This window comes from Diabrotica undecimpunctata, chromosome 9 (genome assembly GCF_040954645.1).
Source record: "Diabrotica undecimpunctata isolate CICGRU chromosome 9, icDiaUnde3, whole genome shotgun sequence".
Lineage (NCBI taxonomy): Eukaryota > Metazoa > Arthropoda > Insecta > Coleoptera > Chrysomelidae > Diabrotica > Diabrotica undecimpunctata.
The window spans coordinates 102,524,073-102,541,216 of NC_092811.1; the positions used below are offsets into that span (position 1 = coordinate 102,524,073).

General features: G+C 33.0%; 1 protein-coding gene across 1 annotated transcript in view; it reads right to left on the reverse strand.

Moving 5' to 3' along the window:
- Window positions 1-17,144, reverse strand: part of LOC140450343 (USP6 N-terminal-like protein) — a 75,998-nt gene that overhangs the window by 41,497 nt on the left and 17,357 nt on the right. The window contains exons 5-7 of the mRNA XM_072543932.1: window positions 16,795-16,921; window positions 13,283-13,432; window positions 12,699-13,011 (exon numbers count right to left, since the gene is read on the reverse strand). Coding sequence (XP_072400033.1) covers window positions 12,699-13,011; window positions 13,283-13,432; window positions 16,795-16,921 — 590 coding nt within the window. The remainder of the gene's footprint in view (window positions 1-12,698; window positions 13,012-13,282; window positions 13,433-16,794; window positions 16,922-17,144) is intronic.

Genomic DNA, 17,144 nt, shown 5'->3' on the forward strand with positions numbered 1-17,144 from the left:
GTTTCATCGGCGGGTAGCACTAAGATACTGACGAGAAATCGGAACTTTGATCAGTTGCAAACAAATATTTTGCATGCCTGCCTACTTATTGAAGTTTTGCTATTAAATATTCTTAATACTGGCATTGCGAATCCTTGATACTCAGACAATCCGAAAGGAAACAGATACAGGCCACTGAAATGTTTTACTGGATACGAATGTTACGAATTCCACAGACCGATTATATAGAACAAATAACTAGGTTTTAAGATAACTAAATATCAGTAAGGGACTCTCCGACAAGTCCAACTACAACAATTAAAATATTTTGAGTATGTCATGAGATCAGGCACAGATAATATGAAGATATTCATTATCAAGGGAACATAAAGGACCGAAGACCTTGAGAAAGACTGTTGTCGGACGCTGCCATTCACAGACCAATTAGCGCCTCAACAGCACCTCTCAGATCGGTTAAATTCACGGATTCGCCCTCTAACTCGGAAAGTCCAAAAACGCGTCATAATCGCGTATTTCCAGTTCGAGTTCGAGTTTCACTTCGTAATCGAAGACTCCTAAGTTCGGTGTTTTTACATCTATACCTGGAATCTGCATTTTATTTCTTTTTATATTGATTTGACTTGTATTTTTCTTGCGATATTTCTACTCCGTAGATCAAACGCTGACTTGTTATTTTATTATTGCATTTTATTTTACACATTATTGGCTTGTATTATTTCTTGCGATATCTCTACTCCCTAAACCATACGCTTGGATAATACCCATTTATACTATCTATGATATTTCATCATTGCATTTATTTGATTTTGTATAATTCTTGTGGGAGACCTAGCGCTTGAATTATACCCAATTCTATATATTACTCCCCTAGTTGGATCACACACTTGGTATATATATATACCATTTACATTTTTCTATGCTGTTTCTTTCTCGAGTTTGTGATATTTCTCTCAAAAGATCATATACTCGACCGCATTTATATATCTATATGTTGTAGGTATATAAATATAGTATACTAGTGACAGGAAGAGAAGTCCGAATAGCTATGATGATTGCCGACCTCCGCCGCGGAGATGGCACTTGAAGAAGAAGTGACAGGAATACCTCTAAATGTCGTGATGGAATCGTGAAATAGACTCTCATTCACGAGTATACGTTTTCGGGCATTTGACTTGAGCATATAGCATATAAGATCGAAAACGAACATGGATACAAGATCCAAAAGACGGTCGAGATCCGAAGACCGTTTTAAGTCCGTAGGGCCAAGTCGAGGAATCCACGTCCACGGACCCGTGGCACCAATATCCCCAATAATATGGATTGATCAGAGACAATAATCTATAGAGATTATATGAAGATCATACACGACGACCTCCTATTTCTCGTCTATTTCTCAATAATTCAATTTGGTCAAGAGTGAGTCATGTATTTATTGTAGTACAATAACACAAAAAAAATTTACCAATATAAATTTGTCAGTCTTAAAACTTTACCAATTACATACGGCATCATCCCATCTATATGTTTAGTGCATTTCTCCTTGGATATAAAACTTTAAGGAAATGGATGCATTTCAGCCAACTATTTGTGATACTGATTTTTTTTTTTTTTGATAATTTATGATAAATTTTCCAATGTTTAATAAAATATGCAAATAAGATAACGGACTAAGTAAATAATACCAACAATGTAAATTAGAATATTTTGTTAAAAATATATTAAGTATTCTTTTCTCTTCAAGTTTATATCTGATCATTTTCGCGTACAAAAAATTACGATTTAATTTATAAAACCAATTCCTCTCTTACTAAAAGATATCTTGCAACCACTGTTCATGCTGGAATTAAAATAACTTTAAGTGGCATACCTAAAACTACCAAAAATAACTTACTGTTCACTGCCCAGTGAAGTCTTATTTGAAAAATGGAACTTAAGATTAACAAATTTCACATGACTGGAATAAAAAAAAGCAAACACAACAATCTACTACTGTCCTACAAGTACCAAAAATCATCCAAACCAAAATGTGCAAAACGTGTACCGAAACTTTTTAAATAAAACAGCAAATCGAAAGTTTAGAATAACAAAGTGCTGAATAAATAAAAAAAAAGTTGAAGAATTGATTAATTATTTATAATAAGTGATGAATTCAACCGCTACTTGATGGAAATTCATTTTATATAATAGAACACTGAAAACTTTGTTTTCAGAACTTCCACAAAATTTATTATATCTTATCACAACAGCTGTTTCGGCAGAGTGACTTTCTCAAGTGATCTATTTTTGGTATGTGTTTACACTTTATAGTCTTTAACGGAATAGGTTGAGGAGGGGAGAACTGTTTGTCTCAAGTTGGTTATTCAGAATTGTCTGTATTTTTAATTTGTTAATTTCCATTGATTCTAATAAAGATAGCTTAAGGGCTTTATTTTGGATGTGAAGAATTTGAAATTCGTTGCTGGTGTCATTCCTTTCTTTTTTATGTGTTTGGTTATTTTTGTTGATATCTTGCCTGTACATGTAATCGAGCAGAAGGTACTGGGTTTTTTCTCTGGTGGTGAAAATACTAATTTCAGGGCTTTCTTATGTAGTTTTTGATTTAAAATTTTATTAATTGTTTGTTCATTGTACCCATTGTTTACTGCTATTTGCTTAATGATATTTAATTCTATCTCAAAGTTGTATTTTGATATCGGAATTTCTATTAATTTATGTAACATGCTATGGTAGGCTGCCAATTTATGTTCTGTAGGATGGGATGATGAATTGTGTATAGTCGTGTCAGTAACAAATTACGTTGAAGAAAATTTAATTTCAAATATCAAAATCGGTATACATAAAAAACATAATAAACAATTTTCTTGTTCGATCGAAAATGAGATCGACTACATACTGTCCACGGAACGATATATCATTAAAGATGTAACAGTTCTTAACAGATTCACAACAGGTAGCGATCACAAGATGGTCAGAGCAAACATTAGAAACTGGGTTCTAGTAGATAGAAACAAACTAGAGCAATATAAAGAGATATACAAAGACCTATTAAAAGAACAACTTACATCAGGAAAAGAAATAGCAAAAAAGGATCTAAAAAAGAACAACTATATATATCAACAGAAACAAAGAAGCTTATGGATAAAAGAAGAAAGCTGAACGAAGAAGGCAAAAGGAAATCTATAGAATATGTGGAAATCAATAAAACAATCCAAGTAATACAGAACAACAAAAATATGAAATGCTTAAGACCGAAATTAGGTAAGTGTGAAATAAACAAAATAAAAGATGTAAACGGAGTAAAAACAAACATTAAAGATGACATCATAAATATTATCCACTATTTCTACTCAGAATTATATAAAACAAAAAAGGAACCACTAGAAGAAATTGAAAACCAACTTAAGGCTAAAATAAAAAATTTCAACTCAGAGCTACAGCCAGAAATAAGCAAATCAGAAATAAAGAAGGCATTGAAAGAAATGAAAAACAACAAATCGCCTGGAAAAGATGGAATAACTGCATAGATGCTGAAATATGGTGGAAAAGTGGTAATTAATACTCTACATTCCCTTTTTAACAAGATATTAAAAGAAAAAAGAATCCCAAACAACTGGAAGGGATCCGTAACCATTATCCTACACAAGAAAGGGGATAAAGCAGATATAAAAAACTACCGTCCTATAACACTCCTCAATGTAATGTATAAACTCCTAACAAAAATTTTAACCAATAGAGTGACGAAAAAATTCGACGGATACCAGTCGAAAGAACAAGCTGGTTTTAGAAAGGGATTCAGCACAAGTGACCATTTACTAAGTATGAAAATACTTATAGAACGAGCAAATGAATACCACATTCCTCTATATATAGCGTTCATAGATGTCGAAAAGGCTTTCGACAGTGTCGAAAATTGGGCAATGAAAAATTCTTTGATTAACAGCAGAATTGACCACAGATATACGGAACTAATAGCCAATATATATAAGGAAGCCAAAACAACAATTAAAGTATATGAAGGAACAAAATCAATACAAATAAATAGAGGCGTGAGACAGGGTGACACAATATCACCGAAACTTTTCAATCAGCTCTGGAAGATATTTTTAAAAGATTAGAATGGGAAGAAAAAGGTATAAAAATTTGTGGACAACGCTTGAACCATCTAAGGTACGCTGATGACATCGCATTGATAACCGATAAAAAAGAAGAATTATTTGAAATGATGAAAGAACTGGACGTAGAAGCTGGAAAGATAGGCCTTAATATGAATTGCAGCAAGACCAAAATCATAATAAATACAGATGAAGACATCACAATGAGGATCGGACAAGATGAAATAGAACAAGTTCAGGATTATATATATATCTGGGTCAAATTATAAAACTTAACAAAGAAAACAGAAAAAGCAGAGATAAAAAGACGAGTTAGACTGGCATGGGCGGCATTTGGCAAACTAAGCTACATTCTTAAAAACAAAAGATATCCACAGCATCTTAAGACCAAAGTATACAATCAATGCGTACTCCCTGTTCTCACTTATGGTTCCCAAACGTGGACATTTACAAAAGCAAACATGGACACAATCATAAAAACTTAAAGAGCAATGGAAAGACAAATGTTGCACATAAGATTAATGGATAAAAAGAGAAACGAGTGGATAAGAGAGAAAACAAAAGTGAGGGATGTTAGACAAGAAGTTGCAAAATTTAAATGGAGATTTGCAGGACACGATATAAGACAAAAAGAGGACCAATGGAACAAAATTCTTATAAGTTGGAGACCGTGGGAATATAAACGAAGCAGAGGAAGGCCCCAAATGAGATGGGGAGATGATATCAAGAAGCACGTGGGCTCTAGGTGGATGACTATAGCGACAGATAGAGAGGAATGGAAAAGGATTGGGGAGGCCTATGTCCAAAGATGGACCGAAGAAGGCTAATTAGATAGATAGATAGACATTTTTTGGTTGAGTTTACCGAAAGTACAAGATATATATAGCCGCAAATGTCAACCAAGAATTAAAATATTTCGATTTGGCAGTGTTGAGATGTTTTTAGAATGCATCTGTTGTATGCTTCAAATAAAGAGAGAAAGCTTTTAAAAAGTACATATCGATTATACTATTTTATGAATTCTGCAATTTTTAATTTATATGAAACAATAACGAGTAAATATTTGTTTCTCTCGAGATTAACTGCAAACATCTGTTGCAATCTGGCAACTGCTGATTTGACGACTGCCAAATCTATCCCCTAATGTATCAAAGGGCCACTGCCAAAAAAAATTCTCATAGTTAACTGCAATTAATCTCCAAAGAAACAAATATTTACTCATTCTTGTTTTATATAAATCAAAAATTGCATAATTCATAACATAATATAAAGTTAAAGCTTTATCTTTTTATATTTAAAGCATACAGCATCTACATTATAAAAACATGCCAACACTGCTAAACCGAAATTTTTTGTTCCATGTTTGACATTTGCGGCTATAATCAGCTTGTACTTTCGGTAAACTCAATCCATTTTTTATTTAAAATATTTTTCTACTACGCGCAGATTCTTGGTAAATCGATTTTTTCCGTTTTTCCCCTACGAGGGGGGGGGGCAGCTGGGGGTGGGAACAGTAAACTTATTGCATATTTTTTATGGTCCCAAAATTAACATTCTCAGAAAAATTCAGCTTCTTCGTATTATTTTTAGAGGTTCAGTGACATTTTCGTCTCTGACGACTGGAGTAAAAATAAATAAATATATTTATAACAAAACTAAAGCATCTCCGGTATTTTGTAATACGTTTTTTAGATGGGTCTATTCAAGTTACTTCAAATTAAAATGATGAAAATTGCTTCATTGGAAGCCGAGAAAATAATTTTTTTACGTATACCGATTTTGATATTTGAAACTCAATTTGCTTCAAACTATTTTTTTTTTTGGTATTTCTCACGCGCAATACCGATGGTTTTTATTCTTATAATATATGATAAATATCTTGAAGTTATGAAATTTTTTATAGAGAAAGAGCTCCGAAAGAAAACGGTAATGGTTTAAAGATTATCATCCTATTGTTTATAACTTCGTCGACAATGCTGGTCAAATTTGACCGGTTGTATCTCAGGAACCACTGCTCGTAATTCAACTTTTTTTCTTTTATAAGAAACGTCTTGCTGAGTCTTTTTCTATGCCGTTTCTTGAACTTAAGATTAAAAATTGTTTATAATTATAAAACATTCCTGAGGTCGTCCAAATAATCCGATTTTAATTCCATAAAGTGCATTACGTTTTTCAACCGTATTCATTTTACAAATTCCCAATTGTCAATAGAAGCACGTGAAAGCCAAACAGGGTCGTACTGATGTGTATCCTATGATTTTTTAAAATATTTACTTTTGAAACTATTAGTGTAAGTATTTCTTGAAATTTAATCATTATATCATAATTAAACTAAACTCTAAAAAATAACACGACCAGTAAATAACTTAACAATAACTATAACATAAATATAACACAATATATTAACTTAAAAATAGATACGATACAATTTGAATTTAAACATGCTAGCAAGTTTGGATCTGTAACATGAGAATCTGTCTGGCTTAAGGCAATAAATTATATTTAATAGCCTCTTGACGAATGAGACGGCGAATATCAACACGTGCTTATGTTTACAGATGGAAATTTGCTAAACGAATAAACTTTATAAGTAAAAAAGTTGACAAACTTCTACATAGTCTAGTTTTTGTTGTGCAAAATTTAAAACAAAATTCAATTTTTTTTAATTTAGATTGCAAAATTATTATGCGAAATCTATTAAATTGATTTAAATGAAATTTGGCGGGCTATTTTATTATGTTATAAAGATTTTCTAGACGAATTCTGAAGGTTTTAAGTGTAATTTAAGTGGTTAAAAAACATTGAATAAAAAGACTTGTTTCTCCTATCTTTTTGGACTCTGAAACAGAAAAAATAATAGATGCCTTTGAGATGTATATCTACAGACAGATGCTGGGAATTCCATAGATACAAAAAGTTACCAACGATGAGGTACTTCGGTGCACGAGAAAACAAAAAGAATTACTAAGCATGATAAAAGAGAGGAAAACACAATACTTAAGTCATATGTTGAGAGATGAAAGATATGAATCACTCTGAATCATAATCAAAGGTAAAATATCGGGCAAAAGATCAGTAGGAAGACGCTAGAACGGTTTGACCGCTCATCCGCAGAAATCTTTCATGCAGCAGTTTCCAAAGCTACAATTGCCATTTGTAAAATTTCGTACCTAATATCACAGTTATCGTCGATTATCTTTGTATATTCCTTCACTACTTCTACTCCTTTACAGTTCATTCTGTTTCTATCCCTTTATTATACGTTGCAAAGTAAATGTCTACTACCTGTAATATATTACAACTGACATCCCACGTGTCAAATATAATTAATATTATCGTCTCTGAGACCCCTGATTTAGAATGTTTTCAGATGTGTTAATATAAAGAACTATCACCGTCCAACTATTAAATAGGTTAGTTAGTTTGTTCGTCAGTTAGGAGAAAAATTACGACCCTTGTTGCCGCGACGAAACGTCAGAAAGAAATAATTCCAGACCACGGCCTATAAACACCGAAAACCAAAGGTGAAAAATTAAAAGTCTGCATGAACATTTAAAAATAAAAATAAACGACTGTGAGCGTTTTCTTATCTTCCACTATGAAGATTTTAATTAGCTCGTTGAATAAAATTCTTCTTCTTCTTCTTCTTTTTATATAGACATGACTCTGTCTGTTTTTCAATGTGCCTCCAGTAAGTTGTCATTCCATCGTTTGCGTGGTCTTCCTACTGATCGTCTTCCTATTGGGGAACCGTCTCTTGCCGTCTTTACTACTCTATTTGTTGTCATTCGGCTTATATGATCGTTCCATTCTACTCTTCTATTTCTTACCCAGTTTTTGATGTTCTCCACCTTGCATCTATGTCGTATATCTGTACTTCTAGCTCTGTCCCATAGTGTCTTACCATCAATTTTTTCAAGTGTTTTTTCTCAATATCTCTGCTGTTTCTAACATCCTTTTTGTTCTCTCTGTGTCAGGTCTGGTTTCTGCCGCGTATGTCATTATTGGTCTAATGACTGTTTTGTAAATTCTGCCTTTCGTTTCTTTCCCGATATTTTTATTTCTCCATATTGTTTCGTTTAGGCAGCCTGCGGCTCTGTTTGCTCTATTCACTTGATCTTCCACTTCGGTTTCGAGCTTTCCGTAGCTAGATAATGTGATGCCTAGATATTTAAACTCCATCACTTGTTCTAAGATCGAAGATTGAATAAAATTAACTTAATTAATATAAAAAGAATAAATATGTTTTATAAACTCCATTAAATAATTTATTGTCAATTGCCACTTTCCATAAATAATTAATCAATTTTCAAATAAACTTGACCAGGCCGTGAACTTAAAAAAGATTCATCATTAACAAAAAAAATTGTGTCATAAAAACGGAAAGTTGTGAAGACTAGAGATAAAATTAAATGATTGTAGTCATTATAGAAACTTTTTGAAGCATTATAAATAAATTAGTAGGTGGTATTATGAAATAATACCACTCTCTATCAAGATTAACTTTGTTTTAATAGTTTCCAGGCAGAAGGGGTCATTTTATTAACAATAAAGCAAAAGTATAATGGAATATCTATACTAAACCAAAAAAAATTGAGTCACTACATTATTAGCGAACAAGAAAAAAGGTTGAATGTAAATGTTGTATTCGACCTTGTTTTTCTTAATCGATTTTATTATCAAAAGTATACATTTATACTCAATATGTATGCGTGCGTATCATATATCATAAATAATTTTAAATAAAAATTGTAGTAGAGTATTTATAAGAAATGTTTAAATTTTCACGGCATGTCTGCTAGATATTTATGGGCATTTTCTGTAAAATGAACCGAATTAACTATCAACAAAAAGTAAAAATTAAGACAGTACAATAAGACACGTCATGATAAGAATAATTATAAATGTATAAATGTCGCAGTGGGGACTTTGTAAGCTAGTTAGAAATCTATTAACCCTTTATAGGTTATTGGTACATATTTGCACCACTTTGCTGTTATCCTAACTTTCGAATGGACAAAATCCCTTTCGGAATACCATGAATGACAACTCTGCGTGATATTGTAGTTCTTAGAACAAGTATCCCCGTGTGTTGATGAAAAACATAAAACGACGTCATAAACCGGTACAGATCCATACCAGTGAGTTTTTAAGACAATCTCGAGTTTTCCGCGTTTTTTTTATTTTTTTTTAACGATATAGTAGTTACAACACTGTTTTATTATAAAATTATAAAATCCCTTACGATTTCCCGTTTTTTGCAATAGTTTCTTGTTAAATCGTTAAAAATATATGTTTGTAAATGGTGTAAATTAAACTTAATTTTTGTTAAGGATTGTTCCCACGGGCGTCAATTTAGAATCTTGAACTAAAATGTTTTCTGAATAGTATATGATTATATTTAAAACTCCGTTGATATTGACCAGGAAGATTTTTTGTTTAACCCACATACTACTACTGTCCTTTTAAAAGGCAATTTAAAAAAAAGAGCATTTTTACTTTTAAAAAAGTAGCCGATGACGTCATCACCTTAATGTGTATCACCTTGTATAATGAAATTTTATTGTAAAATGTAGAACATTAAACTTAAAAATCGGCGTATTTTAGATTTTTGTAGAAAGGCTTTTCATTTAGGAAATATCGAATTTATTCCATATTTTACGGACACACTGTATATGTACCGATGTCCATTTAATCATGTAATATTAAATGGTATGTGTATGTATCAATAAACGTTATCATCATCAGTGGCGTTACAGCTCTTTATGAGCCAAAGCCTTCTTCAGAACAATCCTCCATTCGCCCCTGTCTCTGGCTACTCTTCTCCATGCTTTAATTCCGATAGACTTCAAATCATTTTCTAGGTTGTCTTGGTACCTAAGTCTCGGTCTTCCTCTTCTTCGTTGTCCGATCGGCCCTCTTCGGTCAAAAACTTTTCTGACTATGGCATCTTCCTCTTGTCTGATTACATGACCCATCCATCTGAGGCGTGCTACCTTAATGAATTTTACAACGTCAGGTTCTCCAAATCTTCTATACAACTCAAAATTGTAACACCTGCGCCACAAACCTTGTTCTTTTATGCCTCCATATATTCTATCAATAAACGTTACATCTCAAAATTATTTAGGTACTTTTTTTAACTTTAAGTGCAACCTTAGTAGTTAATGCTTCAACTAATCAAAAATATTTAATATTTTAAAGCTACAGTTCTGTGAACATTTTTATTCTTTGTAGATAAGGTTGCTTATCTAATAAATTTAGTTCACAATGATATGGTGTATATTTATCACGATGAGGGTAATTCCTATGTACATGACAATATTCCACTGAATCATCTGTCAAGCAATGGTGACTCGGATCCATCAACATTCGATGTAGGATAAGAGGGTCGAACCGAGAGAAAATATCGAAAATATTTCAGAACATTGGAAAGTGAAGAGGAATCAGCTCCAACAGAATTTACTTGGAGACGCTAACAGAATTTACTTGGAGAGGATTATCCAGGACTCTTCAGCAATATGAAGATTTTCATTTTGAAACAAAGACTTTTTGGCATAACCAGGTTTGTAAAGTTTGATATTAAGAGTTTTCTTAGCATACCTGTCTATTCAAACAATGACGAATATTTTCAAGTGTTAAAAATAAAGAATATTATGATCTCAAAAGATTTTTCAAAATTCCAAGACTTCTACATTTGAATAATAATCAAACAATGCCTTAAAAGCGTGATATCGATTATGAGAAACTCTACAAAATAAGACCCTTTGTTGGTTACCTGACAAAACCATTTAAACTTCTTTTTAATCCCACTAGATTTTTAACTATCGATGAGTCGATTATCAAATTTATAGGCCGTAGCACTCTAAAACAATATAATATGCCACTAAAACCCATCAAAAGACGCTACAATGTTTGGTTTATAACTTCTAGTGTTATTGGGTTTTTTATGAGAATTTGTAATTATAAGGGTGCTGTTCCTGAAGCTGACAATAATGTAAGCCTTGGTGAAAGGGTCGTGCAGAAACTGTCCAATTTACCTGCATAATTTGGTTATTGCGTTTTTTGATAATGTCTTTTTATCTATAGCCTTAGCTAAGAAATTTCTTTCGAGGGCAGACGAGAAAGTTTTTTCCAAAAAACATTTTTAAAACCGACATGGGTTAAAAACAGACCAGTCAAATAGAGTAATAGATAGATATGTATAAGTATCAAGGTGGAAAAACAAAGACATCAGTCTGCGTTGTGAAACGTGAAAAAGTTCTAAGAACTAAAAAAACCGGTGAAAGGTTATTGGTTGATTGCCGTCATATGTTGCAGATAATAATACATATACAGACAGAGTAGATTACATGGATAGCATATCTATACTACTATCTGCTTAAAGGCAGAAGGTGGTGGATGATAATTTTTTTTATTATTGTCTGGAACTATCAATAGTCAATTATTATGTATTATAATAAGACAACGTTACGACAATCCTGCTCAAGGGAAAAACCATTGTCACATTGAAAATGTGGGTCTTTATTAGCGTCGGAACTAACTGATTTCTATTCGGGGCGCTCTAAACCTGGTCCATCAATTCGACTTGGTCGAACAAAGAAAATGAATAGTCAGGAAGCTAGATCTACTCGTTTTTTTTATATAAAAATTAGGTATTTTGAAAGTGGTATAAATATATACCATTTCCGGGGACGCTCAGTGGTACATATATGTACCACCACAACACTAAAAAACCAGCATCAAAATGATGCTGTGATTATTATTTTTTGTTAAATTATATCACCAAAAACTCACTACAAAAAAATACAATATTTACAAGTCCCTTCTATTTTGCCCGTTAAAGAGTTAATAGTTTCTATTGAAAAATGTTATCTGAAAACTATTTTTCTAAAGGTTTAAAGCCACCATCAGGAAAAGAACGTAGAATTATTCTAACACATATTGGCACCTCAAAAGATTTTGTAAAACGAGGTTTATTAATATTGGAATCAAACCATACTTTGAACATTCGATAGTTACATGAAGCGGTATATATTAATTGAGAAACGATTCAATTTAATAAGGTAGAAATATCCATCAAAAATACATTAATATTGGGTCATAAAGAAAAATCTTTATGGTATAGTAGATGTAAACGCTCACAACATAATCATTATTTAAGATGAATAAAATTAAGATAACTTCCAAAAATCTATGCTTATTTTAAGTAGAATTAAACAGTCTATAATATATAATCACCACTTGATATTTAAATCAACAGTCAATAATACCACCATCTTATATATATATATATATATATATATATATATATATATATATCAACAAAACACAAAACTACCGCCAGAAAAATCTCTGGAAAATATCAATTAGGAACATTAAATATCAAATTTAAAACTTTACAATTCCAAACGTGTTAGGTATGTTTTTAAAAAAATTCAATTTGACCCCTAGCCTTCAAAATCATATATCAAAGCCTTGTGCATTCATCGATGCTACTATCAACGCTATTGGTCACACTAGTCTTACTATTGCTAGCCAACGAAGTGCTACTACCGAGTGTACTAGTATTTTCGGTATCGGTACCTGTAAATCCGACCGAATCGGCAACTGACAGCTGACAATCCACGTCTTTGTCCACAGCCTCCTTAGCCGCCTCGCTGGTCAACAAAACTATTTCGTTCATTTGTTTCTCTTCGTTGGTAAATTGATCTTTTCGTATTCCAACTATTTGTTCGAATGTAGGCGGTTTAAATAAACCGAATTCGCCTCCCGGCAGTTCGTCTTTGGTAGGAGGACCAGGGAGGTCGAGTTTGTGTCTCTTTAGTTCCTCCATAGACGTTTCGAGATGGCGGATCACTGAGTCTTCGTCGTATTGAAAGTCTTTGTACAATTTAACCTAAAATAGAATGTAAATATTAATGTCGTATTAGAATTAAAATAAATTTTCTGACACAACCGCTAAAGACAACCGACTTGATATAAATGATGGACTTCTATTGAAGTCTATGAAGTTCTAAATACAAATAAATCGCTAGTAACGCTAGTCGCGTTGCAATTTACAGCGAAGCTTTATTTTGAAGCACTGAAAGCTGATGGTACTTTAATCGGTGTTGCCGCATTTACGACTTACGTAAAACCCTATAGCAAATTGAAAAATCATAACTTACCTGAATATAATTTACAATTGAGTCCATATCCGACAGTTTGAGTAAGGGCCTTTTATGTAGTTTGAGTATCGTGTAGGCCATCGCAGTTATTACTCTCTCGCCATCCAATAAATAAATATCCCATATCCGTAGACATAGATTAAACGGAACCTAAACAGTCAAGTCAATGTGAGCAAGATGATGAACCATCGTTAAATATGTATGTGAAAAAAATTGCTTGAAAGCAAAGTTAAGGCTTGGTCAAATAATATAATGAGATATGTCAAAAAAAACCTTATTTCATCCACTTTTCAAAAAGATATAAACTTGACGCAATAATAAATAATTAATGAAATAATTGAAGAAATTTTGTTAAAAATATTAAAAATGTAATTTTATATACACGGTATTTTACAACTCATAATACTAGTATACTAGAATACTATATACTAGGATACTAGGATACTAGAATCACGAGCTGGATGAACTAATGCAGAGCGCAGATGTTGTCAGATTTGTAAAGTCACAAAGACTAAACTGGCTTGGTCACCTAGAAAGAATGCCAGATAATCGAGCTGTAAAAGTAGTCCAGAGATGGAAGCCCCAAGGAAACAGAACAAGAGGAAGGCCCCGTAAAAGATGGATAGACGACGTAGAGAGGGATCTTAAAACCATGAACATCAGGCAGTGGCGAAGGAAAGTATCCGACAGGGCAGAATGGAAGAACATTGTTAAGCAGGCCAAGACTCACAAAGGGTTGTAGCGCCATTAGAAGAAGAAGAAGAGAATACTAGTATACAATTGAACTAAATTACAATTTTTTCTTTAGAGTACGTGCTCAAAGTGTTATCCATTTGTTTGTTGACAATGATACAATCTATCGTGAAAGCTGCAAATAGAATTGCGAATAATTTCTACAGTAATTAACTGCATTTCACGACGTATGCGATCTTTTAAATCATATAGGTTAGTTGGTCTGTTAAGGCTGATTTAGAAACTTTACGTTGGCGTTGGCGTTCGCGTTACAACATGGTCAAATGGAAAACTCGTATGCCTATTTATAAACATCGTTCGCCGATGGCGTTGGCGTTCGGTTGCGTTCAAGATGACCCACTTTATCTTTTTCCGTTGGCCGTTGTAGCACAGAATACACCAACCCTTCTGTGGTTGTAGTCAAGGTCACAGAACATAAAAAAAAACTGTACCTTTGTTATCGCAGCCAATAGCAATACCGAAAAAGTGACAAGGTTTGTCAAACAAATCAAACTAAATTATTTGTTTATGTTTCTGTTTATGTTTATAAAGTAAAATAGTTTAAATAATTTATATTTATTTAATAATAGATTTTAAGACAGAATTTAATAATGGTTTTACCATTTGCAGTAATTTTTCAAATACTGGAACCTGCATCCTGGTATATTTAAAAAACTGCTGGGTATCCCAGTTTTTCATATTTTTATAATAATTAAAATTACCTCTTGTATTTCTGTTCTGGTTAATGGGTTAATGTACCGACGTTATCTTTTATTTCGAAGGCTCAGTGGCTCAGTGCTGCTCGAATACAAAGTATCAGTGCCACTGCACCTAACAAAAGCCGAGCATTTTCATTTTCCATTTTATTAATTTTCAAGCAAAAATTAATAATACCAAATCAAAAATGTAAGGTTAGAAATTTAGATGTGATCTTTAACGCCAACGCCAACCGAAAGTTTATAAATGCAGTCTATGATAGCCAGCGCCAAGGTCAACGGCGAACGCCAGCGCCAACGCCAACGTAAAGTTTATAAATCAGCCTTTAATATAAACGCGGTTTTTCAAGTAACTCCACAGAAAGAAACCACGTCGAATCGAGTGATCTTGCCGGCTACTCTATCATACCTCTTCCATCAATTCATCTCTGAGGTAAAATTATATTTAAATATTGCCTAACGTCTCTTTGATAATGTGGAGGTGCACCATCTTGTTGAAAATAGACATTCATGTTTGGAAACAAACGGTTGATTTCAGGTATAATTTGACTTTGGAGAAGGTCGAGATATTTGGCTCCGGTAAGCGTACCTTCAATAAAAAAGGACCAATTAAATGGTTTTTTTCCAAAGCAGCCCAAACTTTAATTTTTTCTGGATATTGTGTATGAATCTCGTTCATCCAGTGCGGATTACAATCTGACCAGTATCGAGAATTATGCCTGTTTTTCTTCTTTCAGTACCCTGTCCGATTATTAAAACGTTGGCAATCATATTGGCAATAATAACTTTGTTTACGGCGGCTCTAAATAAATTAGCGGTGGTCTCTTGATACCATTCTCGGAGATTTCGGAGCCAGGATGTTCTTCGTCGGTCTGTATTATGAGGTGTAGAAGGTTATACCTCTCTGGATGTCTCATTGCTCAGGAAGAAAAAATGTTTTCAGTCCAATTCACGTGAGAATACTTACAATGAGGGAGTGAAATCTCGAATAAGGAAAATTGTCCATGATTTTTTTTTTAAACATACCACCAACGGTCGACAGCCTAATGAACAGAGTGAAGGATGATGAGGACCAACCAGCTTTTTCAAAAACCACATTTCGTAGGCAACTAAATGACATTAGTTTTGAATATGGTAAAAGAGGTTGAGATTCGATAATGATGGAAAAAAAAGATATCCTGGAGACACAAGTACCTCAGTCAAATAAAAACATTGAAGAAGAAGAATGTAGAGAATGTAAACCTAGTTTATACCGATGAGTTTTGGATTAACGTCGGTGCTTCAGTTAAAAAGGAATGGAGGGACATAACGATCAAGAATCCACGAGATGCCTTCAGAAAAGGGCTCTCTACTGGACTGAAACCCAAAGAGGTCCTCGGTTTGTTCTTCTTCGTGCTGGAAGCGAAACTGGTTTTGTGGCATGCGCCGAATTAACTTTCTTGGCCAAGAAGGGAACCGCTGATTACCACGACGAAATGGACGGGGAGCTATATGAAGAATGGTTTAAAAAGACGTTAATTCCAAACTGGTCGAAAGACAAAGAAAACGTTGTCATTTTTAATAACGCGTCATACCACTCCCGCAAATTTGATTTCCCGAAAATTGTGAAACAAAAGGCAAACCAAGGATTGGCTAATCGAAAAGAACATTTTCTTCGTGGAAGATCACCTAAAAAGTGAATTACTGGATACTCCGGCTGCATTAAAAGACGAGTACGACAAGTACAAAATTGAAACAATTGCAAAAAAATATGACGTTAAGATTTTGAGACTGTCGCCTCACCATTGCGAGCTGAACCCGATTGAGATGGTGTGGAGTCAAGTGAAAAGGTATGTGGCTTCTAACAACGTTGATTTTAAAGAAAAAACGGTAGAAAGGTTGATAAAAAAAGCTTACCAACGCGTATCTAAACAGCAGTGGCATAATTATGATAATTAATGTGAAAATTAATTCCACTTCGGAAATCGAAACGCCAAATAAACTTACTTTTAAAGTAAAATTGTGTTTATTCGCAACAAAAATAGTAAAATAGTACATATCATGAAATTTTAAGTTGGTACTTACCCGTTCTATAAAACAAACAAAAAACCATTTTAATGAGTATAAAATAGCATCCAGACCATGTTTATCAAAATGTTTTTTAATTTTCGGTAACAATTTGGTTAATATCCTATCGTGATGGGCTAAGAATCTAAAAACAATTAATTTATTTAAAAAAGTAAACCACACAGTAACTAAAATATATCAAAATATGATGAATAATTTAAATAGATAAAATTATATAAATAAATTATTATTATACAGTTTATATGGAGAAACACTTTATATCGTTCATTTGGAAGAAGAAGGTTACATCTCAAAATGTTAAAGTTTTTTTTTATTGCATCAATAGCTTCCAAATAATGTCTTCTGCT